General features: G+C 40.9%; 1 protein-coding gene across 1 annotated transcript in view; it reads left to right on the top strand.

Moving 5' to 3' along the window:
- Positions 1 to 2,900, top strand: part of LOC147844990 (uncharacterized) — a 4,661-nt gene extending 1,761 nt beyond the window's left edge. Inside the window, exons 1-3 of the mRNA XM_087249633.2 lie at positions 1 to 1,118; positions 1,256 to 1,601; positions 1,680 to 2,900. The exon at positions 1 to 1,118 is cut by the window's left edge and continues 1,761 nt beyond it. Coding sequence (XP_087105759.1) covers positions 983 to 1,118; positions 1,256 to 1,488 — 369 coding nt within the window. The 5' untranslated portion in view covers positions 1 to 982 and the 3' untranslated portion in view covers positions 1,489 to 1,601; positions 1,680 to 2,900. The remainder of the gene's footprint in view (positions 1,119 to 1,255; positions 1,602 to 1,679) is intronic.
- Positions 2,901 to 10,340: the final 7,440 nt, after the last annotated feature.

Raw genomic sequence — 10,340 nt, 5'->3', positions numbered from 1 at the left:
TGTAGACATCAGTACAACACAATAGTTTGGGACTCCATGTCATGTCATACGCGTTTAGAGCCGAAGAAAAGAATTGATCCGTTCATCTCTCGAGTCCTTTATCGGGTCTGAGTCATTCGTTTCTTACGGGCCAATCATACGCGTTTAGAGCTGAAAACAGAATTGATCCGTTCATCTCTCGAGTTCTCTATCGGGTCGGAGTCATTCGTTCATCATGGGCCAATCATACGCATTTAGAGCCGAAAAAAGAATTGATCCGTTCATCTCTCGAGTCCTCTATCGGGTCTGAGTCACTCGTTCATCACGGGCCAATCATACGCATTTAGAGCCTGTTACGGTCTTTTTGGGTCTAGGGATATGACCGCAACAGAAAATAAATGATTGGTGGTGGATGATGTGCAATGGCTGGAAAAATAAGAGAGACAACTCATCTCCTTAAACAGAATGGCTAGAAAACTTAGACACAAGATCAAATCAAGAAAAAGAGAAGTTTATTTACATATATCAAAATATAACAAAGAAAAACAGGGTATTAATTCAAAAGGGGGCAAGGCCAAAAAAAAAAAAAAAAAAAAAAAGCTAACCCCTAATATATTCTCTTGCTAATCTGAAATAAAAGAAACAAAAATACACAAACAAACTAACTCCTTTTTTCTAAACAAAAACAGGAGAAAACTGATTCCAAAACAAAATGGCACCCACCTTCCTACTTAACCGTCAAAAATACAAACAAACAAATCAACCAGACTCACTTCTCTTTAGGTCAATTATTAGATGTTATCAAGAAGATCATGGAAAGTAAAAGTCTGACTCCAATAGCTTCACCACACAGGAGCTAATTAAGCTAAATCATATCTGTAAAGCTCTCACAAACAACAGGTCTGAATTTGGAGAAAAGCTCAGCCACTGCACTTGACACCACCATCACTGGTTTGAAGTGCAGTTCAGGTTAAATACTCTCTCTCCTCTCTAGAAAGATCCAATGATTGCTACCAGGTGGACACAGTTACCTGCAGGGAGAGAGAGAGGAAAAACACAATGCTCATTGTCCACCAAAAGATATGTCTCAGGACGCAAGCCCTGGGATAACCGCTATCACCCTCCTGGAGCATATACAGGCAAGAAATCCATTAATTAGCTTTTATGGAAGTTATTTATTAAGCTTTTAATGTACTACATAAAATGGTAATCTAAATGTTTATTTTATTATTAGTTTTATTTAATATATGTTTTTTTTATTGTTTTATTCTTTAAGGTGAATTGCTGGGAATGGAGCACCTTTACAGCCAGACCGGCAAAACCCTGACTGCGGTGCTTCAGAACCCAGAGGAGGAAGATAGGCTGGTGGAGGAGGTAGATGACCAGGATCTACATGATGAGGGGTTTGAGGAGGAGATCATGGAGGACATCACAGTTCCAGTGCTGTATGAGGATGACCCCTGCCGTGATCTTAGAAACAGCCCCTCATCTTCGCCTCTGCATCAGTAGCACTGGCTGAGCCGTCCACATCAGCTGGTGGAGAAGGACAGCTTTCTAGCCCAGCCCCCTCAGTGCCGTCACAGCCATCCGACTCTGGAGACAGTCTCTCTGTTGAGGCTCAGGTAAGATACATTAAGAACTTTATTTGATTTAGTCTTTTTTCATTCCACATATACTAAATGTATTCTGCATTTACCAAGGAGTAGTCATTGGACCTGATAGCATTATTGGGTGGGACAAGGTCCAGGATCTGGCTACTTACTTGGTAGGTCTTCGTGAGGTTCCATACCTCACTGACCTGCTGTTGACAGAGGCCATCCAGCTGTGGACAGCTTTCCTGGATGTTGATAAACAGTGCATCAACTACCAGCCTCGACATCAGCCTCAGCTGACACATGGGCGCTTTAAGGCACCGAAGCGCTGTCTGATTGGACATCCTGTGTTCGATAAAAAATACAGACTGTGCAATTTATTTTAACAGAAACATTCTGTAAACTGAATTTACGAATGTAAAATGGTAAAAACAATAGATTACTGGCAACCACAGCTGCTGGTATTTTTCAGTAAAATCAAAAAAGGAAAAAAAAAAAAAAACAGAAAAACGGTTTTTGTGTCACCATTGTGGAGGATAATAGCGTCTGTGTTCAAGTCCAAGATGAACTGAGAGTATTTGATGTTATGCTGCATCTTCTTTTGTGTAAAGTAACTATGTAGTTACTGCTGCAGTGAAAATCAGTTTGTTAATTGCAATCACACATAAACACATTATTGCATCTAATGATTTTACGTTTTTGTGCACTAAGCTATGATTTTGTAAACTGAACATTGTATCAGTTCATGAAACATGGTTATTTTTCGGGAATTTATACAGTTCTATAAAACTTTCATATTTTTCAGAGAAATATTTTGGCAACCACAGCTGCTGCTATTTTTTCATAAATTTAACAGATAATTTACACTATAATAGTTTGCTAATTAACACTTTCTCAGTGTTGATAATGTTAACACTTTTAAAAGTGTTATTTTTAACACTTTTTAGTGGTTCCCATATAAACTCTGAGAGAGTGTTAATTTTAACTCTAAGGTAGTTAAATCTACTATCTAAAATTTGCAGTGTACATTCTCTAAGTGCTTCTGTCACTGTGGTTAATTCTTTCATTGCAAGACTGTATGGTATAGTTAATGCCACACAAACTGTAAAGTGTTTAATATTGGTAGTTCATTTTGAAATAAAAATAGCGAAATGTAAAGAGTTACATTTCTTACTGGAGACAACAGCTGTGCTGATGAGGTGAACGCCAAGAAAATCCGACTGCTCCTCCGTGGCATTGGGATACAGGTGATACAAGGTTATGTATATCAAAGAACTGCAAATAAGCAGATATTATATCAATTTATCAATAAACGCACACCTCATTCTCTCGCTGTCCACGGCTGTGGTTTGCTGATCAAATGAATAACAAAGACGAGGAGGAGCCGAATTCTGCTGTCATTGTCTAATCAAATTTCAAGGGGACTGAGGCGATAATTTAGTGTAAAGTTTATGAGCTAACTGCAAAAATTTTAGGGGGGCTGAGTAGAAATAAAGGGGTGCTACAGCCGCCCTAAATAAGCCTACCAACGCCCATGCTATGAACACAATCTTTTTTGTATTTTATTTTATTGTTTTTCAATCAACAAAAGTAATAGAAAAACAGAAGACACAGGTTATTTGTGACTCAGGTTGATACAAAAGTACACATAGTCATGAGACAACCTATAACATCTCAATACATGAATAATCAGAATGAAAGATCAATACATGAATGAATACACTAATAGATCTAATTAAAAAGAAAATAAATACAATAAATGGGCATCTGAGTGTGAGGGACCGAGCCAGCACGTACAGTAAGGGGCATACAAAAAAGAAGATTTTCAAAAATAATTATTTTTAATAAAGTCAAAAAGGTTTACAAAAAGTTCAAAAATAAATTAATTAAATAATTAAATCAATTGAAAGAACAATAAACTAAACAAGGAAAACAAACTGAGTTCAAACCAAACAAATCATGTCTAAACCAAAAACAGAACTCCCTGAAATGACAAGACAGACCACATTTATAGCACAGGGACTAGTCCACATTAAACAAGAAGGGGGAGACAAAAACATACAATTTACAAATACAATAAACTAAGCCAAACATCTAAATACAAATCTAAATATAAGTTAAATAAATTATAAATAAGGCAAAACTAAATATAAATCTGAATAAACAAAATTGCAAATCATTATTGAACCTAAACTAAACATGAGCTCTCCCTCCAAGCCATTAAGCCATTGGTATTGGCAGGCGGAACCAAAAGACGGCCTCTTGCGGCACGTCGGACCTTTACTTGGGCGGACCACACCCGGAAACTCTGTTCCTCGTCGGCACTGCAGCACGGTAACTTAAACTCAAAAGAAAACTAAATTAACAAAACATACAGTACAGATAACTGATTTTGTGTGCACCCAAAATAGTAATAAATGTACTGTGAATAATAAAGAAAGGTAATGAGAAACTGAAAGTGTATGAGTCTTATTTAAATCAGATATGAATGAAACGAAAATGTATAAACACAATAACTGAACTGTGACCAATAAATAATCTTAAATGAATAAGTATAACGTGTGTGTGTGTGTGTGTGTGTGTGTGTGTATATGTGTGCGTGCATGCCTCACTCTCAATGTGTGGCCACCACACTGGCCATCACATACTCCCTCCCTTCGGGAATGTCACTGGCACATCGGGACAGGTAGTCAGCCGTAAGGTTTTCTTTGCCAGGGACATGTCTGATAATAAACCGGAAGGGCTGCATGGCCAGGTACCAGCGGGTAATACGACTGTTGGTATCTTTCATTTCTTGAAGCCATTGTAGAGCTTTATGATCAGTCTCCAGTATAAACTCCCGGCCTAGCAGATAATACTTCAAAGAGTCCAAGGCCCACTTCACAGCCAAGCATTCCTTTTCCACAATGGAATAGCGAACTTCCCTGGGGAAGAGCTTTCGACTCAAGAAGGCCACTGGGCGTCGAGCGTCAGGGCTGCCCTGTAGCAATACAGCTCCCAGGCCTCGATCTGAAGCATCAGTTTGCAAAACAAAGGGTTGGTGGAAATCAGGGTTATGCAAGACAGAATCTTTACTCAAGGCCTTTCTGAGATCTTGGAAAGCTGCAACAGTTTCTTGGGTCCACTTCAGCTGATTGGGACTCCTTGAACCAACCATGTCAGTCAATACTGCAGCCCGCCCAGAAAAGTTGGGAATAAATCTGTGATAAAACCCAGCCATACCCAAAAAGGACCTTAACTCCTTACGAGTTTGTGGCTGTGGACACTCTTCAATGGCCCGTACCTTCTCCACCTGGGGTCGGAGCACCCCTTTACCGATAACAAACCCCAAGTACTCCGTCTCTGCCTTTGCAATGGTACACTTTAGAGGGTTAACTGTCAGGCCGGCTGCCTGAAGGCGTTGCAGAACTTCCTGGGGAGGCTGCAGATGTTGCTGCCATGTGTCACTGTACACCACAATATCATCCAGATAAGCAGCTGTAAATGGTAGTCCTCGCAGTACCTGGTCCATTAGTCTTTGGAAGCTGGCCGATGCCCCATGCAGTCCAAAGGCTAGAACCTTAAAATGGAATAGGCCCCAGGGTGTTTTAAACGCAGTGAGTTCCCTGGATTGTGAAGTCAACGGAATCTGCCAATAACCTTTTGAAAGATCAATGGTGGTTAGAAACTTTAAGGTGCCCAGTCGATCAGTGAGATCACTGATTCGTGGAGTAGGGTAAGCATCAAACTTGGTCACAGAGTTGAGGTAACGAAAGTCTATACAAAACCTTATAGACCCATCCTTTTTCGGAACAAGGACCACAGGGTGGCACCACTCGCTTTTTGAGGGTTCTATAATCCCCAGCCTCAGCATCAGGTCCACCTCCTCTTTCAGCGCTTCTTGGAGACGTTCAGGGACCCTGTAACTCATTCTTCGAACTACAGCATCGGGTTTCAACTCAATATTATGTTCAATCAAGGTGGTAAAGCCAGGGTATTCTGAGAAGACTTCTGGTAAACAAATTTCTCTCACCTCATGCTGTTGCTGTGGGGACAGGTGACTCAGATCCACATCTCCTAGAGCTGACTGAGGCAGAAAAACTTCAGAATCATCCTCTTCTTTGACTTGCCGGATCATCAAGCTGTGGCTAGATTCAGGAGGACGAGGAAACCATTCTTTAAGCAGATTTATATGCAGAGTACGTGTAGAATGAGCATGGTCAGATAGAGCAACTTCATAGGTGGTAGGACCTAGTTTCCTTTTAATTTCATACGGCCCCTGCCATTTTGCAAGCAGCTTACTTTCATGACTGGGCAATATCACGAGTACCTTCTGACCAGGCTTAAACTGCCGCTCCAGAGCGGATTGATCGTACCAGGTTTTCTGGCGTGTTTGAGCTTCTGCCAAATGAGACTGAGCTAGTGCAGACATCTTTTGCAAACGTTCCCTCATCTGAATCACATAGGATGCCACATTAGTTTCATCATTTCTCTGTGGGTTTCCCTCCCAAACTTCTCGGAGTAATGCTAAAGGACCTTTGACTTCATGACCATAAAGCAACTCAAACGGGGAAAATCCAGTGGAGGCTTGTGGCACTTCCCTGTAGGCAAACAGAAGATATGGGAGCCATTGATCCCAATCAGTGCCAGACTCACCAACAAATTTGCGTAGCATCTGCTTTAACGTCTGGTTAAATCTTTCGGTTAACCCATCTGTCTGGGGATGATAAGGAGTGGTTCTCAAACTCTTGATGCCCAGCAACCTATAGACCTGCTTCAGAAGATTCGACATAAAATTAGTCCCTTGATCTGTTAGAATTTCACTTGGAAAGCCAACTCTGGAGAACAGTTGTACTAGACAGGTAGCCACGTACTTGGCCCTAACTGACCTTAAGGGAAACACTTCAGAATACCTAGTGGCATAGTCAGTCACTACAAGCATAAATCGGTTACCCGAACGACTTTTCTCCACTGGTCCAACTATGTCCATTCCCAGTCTTTCAAATGGAGTGCCTATGAGTGGCAGTGGTTGGAGAGGGACCCGCCTTGGGCAGTCAGAGGACACTTTTTGACACTCAGGGCAGGTTTTACAGTACTGGGCTACTTCTGAGTTCAGACCAGGCCAATAGAAGTGTTTTCTGATCCGGGCGATGGTTTTACGTTTCCCCAGGTGGCCAGCCCAAGGAATCGAGTGACCCAGAGTAAGAATAACTTCACGGACACACTGTGGTACCACCAGTTGTGTCACTTGTCCCATCTGACGATATAGTAGACCCTGGTACATACAAAATCTTTCCTTTGTCTCTCCATCAACAGTTTTTCCATCCTCCTGCTTTGCTCTCTCCAGATAAGGAACAAGACTGGCATCCTCTTGTTGCATCTGCATAATGTTGACCGGCAGCTTAAATTTGGGTGAGAATTCAGCAAACTTATCAACAGGCATTACGGAAGCATTATATTGGATTTTCTCAAACCGTTTCTGTTGTCTGGATTTCCTAGGTTTAGTTGAGCCATCGATTTCTGCATCAAAGAATGGTAGCGTAGCAAGCAACTCTTTACTTTCGTCTCTCTTATGGCTCTGGGCTCGAGTAACAACCATGTTACAGGTGGATGGTGGCTGCAATAAGTCCCACAGTACTGGCAGGTCATGCCCCAAGACTACAGGGAAAGGTAGGTTGTCAGCTACACCGACCTCCAAGTAGTAAGTCTGACCTCTCACCTTCAGATAGACCTCTGCGGTGGGTAGCAGCTTTTCGTCACCATGCACACAGCGGACAGCCTTCAGGTTGGTGTAGCGAAGGAGGGCTGGAGAAATGCACTTCATGTGTACCAAAGTCTGATCACTCCCGGTATCAACCAAAGCAATCATTTCCTTCCCATTAATCTCAACAGTGGTGCTTGCTGGTGAGCGTTCAGCTTTATGGGCTGGCTTTGCAAGATGCCTGGGCACATAACACAGGTGAGTATTCTTGATTACATTTCTAGGGCACATGGGCTTGGTATGACCTTCTTGATTACATAGGTAACATATTGGCATTTTCCTATAATTCTTAGGAGCATTGACAAATGCAGGCCCTCCTCCAGGAGGCTTACCGGCACCAGGGAAGTTTCTCATAGACTGCTGGGGAGGATTTGCTCTCCGGTCATCTCGGCTGGATTTCCACCACCAGGACTGATTTCTCTGACGTGCTGCCACAAACACATCTGCCAGTGCTGCCGCTTGTGAAGCCGACTGTGGATCATGTTCTCGTACCCACACCTGTAGCTCTGGAGACAACATTCTCAAGTATTGTTCAAGAATGATCACTTCACCAATTTCTTCAATAGACTTACTTTTTGGCTGCATCCATTTACCATACAGTTCTTTTAACCTCACATATAGTTCTTTAGGGCTTTCAAGGTGTTCTACTTCAAGAGACCGAAACCTCTGCCTGTAGGTTTCTCGACTGATGTCATATTTCCTTAATACTGCAGATTTAAGTTCATCATAATTCAAAGATTCATCAACATCCATGTGAACATAAGCAGCCCGGGCCTTACCCGTCAGAATGGGGAATCAGATGAAATACCCACTCCTCTTTTGGCCATCGGCAAACTGCTGCCATTCTCTCAAAAGTAATTAAGAAATGCTCAATATCATCACTATCAGACAACTTTTCCAATTTAGGCTCTTTGAGTTGGCACTGACCTGTATCACGGGCTTCAGCTCCCTCTCTCCGACAGGTACTTAACTGAGATAATGGCCTACTTGGACCAGCACCCTCATTTGGGTGATCCAAATCATCTTGAGATGCTACCAAAGTATTTGGAACAGGAGTTGTGCGAGCCTGCACCTCCAGCTGCAACAGGCCAAACTGATGATGGAGAGCTTTGAATCGGCGTTCCTGCTGGGCCAGCTCTGCCATCCTTTGTGCTTCCTGAGCCTCCATTTTTGCCATGTGAGCTCTCAACAAGCCTGTCAAGTCAGCTATTGTTGGTTCAGTGCATTCAGTCTCCAAATCAAATTCTCTCACCTCCTGTAATTCTTCATCCCCCAGCTCTTGTGCAACTTCATCCAGTTTCTCCACTGAAACAGCCTTTGGGGCTCCTCTTCGTCCTCCTCGGTTCATGGCCCAGAAAGTTTACCAAAGAAAAAAAACTATGCCCCCTACTGGCAAATCCCACTTCTGACACCACTTGTGAGGGACCGAGCCAGCACGTACAGTAAGGGGCATACAAAAAAGAAGATTTTCAAAAATAATTATTTTTAATAAAGTCAAAAAGGTTTACAAAAAGTTCAAAAATAAATTAATTAAATAATTAAATCAATTGAAAGAACAATAAACTAAACAAGGAAAACAAACTGAGTTCAAACCAAACAAATCATGTCTAAACCAAAAACAGAACTCCCTGAAATGACAAGACAGACCACATTTATAGCACAGGGACTAGTCCACATTAAACAAGAAGGGGGAGACAAAAACATACAATTTACAAATACAATAAACTAAGCCAAACATCTAAATACAAATCTAAATATAAGTTAAATAAATTATAAATAAGGCAAAACTAAATATAAATCTGAATAAACAAAATTGCAAATCATTATTGAACCTAAACTAAACATGAGCTCTCCCTCCAAGCCATTAAGCCAATGGTATTGGCAGGCGGAACCAAAAGACGGCCTCTTGCGGCACGTCGGACCTTTACTTGGGCGGACCACACCCGGAAACTCTGTTCCTCGTCGGCACTGCAGCACGGTAACTTAAACTCAAAAGAAAACTAAATTAACAAAACATACAGTACAGATAACTGATTTTGTGTGCACCCAAAATAGTAATAAATGTACTGTGAATAATAAAGAAAGGTAATGAGAAACTGAAAGTGTATGAGTCTTATTTAAATCAGATATGAATGAAACGAAAATGTATAAACACAATAACTGAACTGTGACCAATAAATAATCTTAAATGAATAAGTATAATGTGTGTGTGTGTGTGTGTGTGTGTGTGTGTATGTGTGCGTGCATGCCTCACTCTCAATGTGTGGCCACCACACTGGCCATCACATGAGAAACAAATCATTAAACTGTTTGATAAATATACAGAGATCTGATATTAAATTAGCTGTAAGCATTCCTTACAATGATGCCATTATTATTGTCGGTATCACAGGTGTTTTATTCAAATCAATACAAAATGTGCTAAAACTGGACGTACGATTAATTACATCTATGAAGATGAAAAAGGCTAAAAAGAGTGAACAGATTCAACATATCATCCACTTTCTTTAATCTTGACTCACAAATACAAAAGCCATCATGACCATCATGATTTAGAGTCAGCATTCAAGCAGAGAATCAATGGATTCTGAAAAGCTCATTAAAGTAATCTTTAATAAACATGTAGAAGATGCTGTAAAAGCTTATTAGTCTGCTCTGAAAGTCCAGATTTGAGCATTAGAGAGACTCATGATGTTGAATAATGAACCCTTTCACAAGGACTTTTCATTATCACTCGTTTAACAGCCGCCAGCAGCTTCAGAGTCTTTAATATTTAGTGGTTGTTTTGTTTTAATATATGTGCATTTATATGTGTTTATGAATTACATAATTTTTATATCACACTACAATAAACGAATGAGCACTAGTGTGAGGTGTGTGTGTGTGTGTAATGCAGTGTGTATGGTGGCAGAACAGTATATCTAACATTATTCTGGCTGCATTAAATAAGAAGTGTTTTCATTATTTTTTATGTTCAAATAATGAAATAACCCAAAGAACGGCATGAATAAGAAAACAAACACACTTCA

This window comes from Danio rerio, chromosome 4 (genome assembly GCF_052040795.2).
Source record: "Danio rerio strain M-AB ecotype USA chromosome 4, GRCz13ab, whole genome shotgun sequence".
NCBI classification, from domain to species: domain Eukaryota; kingdom Metazoa; phylum Chordata; class Actinopteri; order Cypriniformes; family Danionidae; genus Danio; species Danio rerio.
The sequence above is the reverse complement of the archived record's forward strand: the minus strand, read 5'-3'. Positions and strand labels throughout refer to the sequence as shown.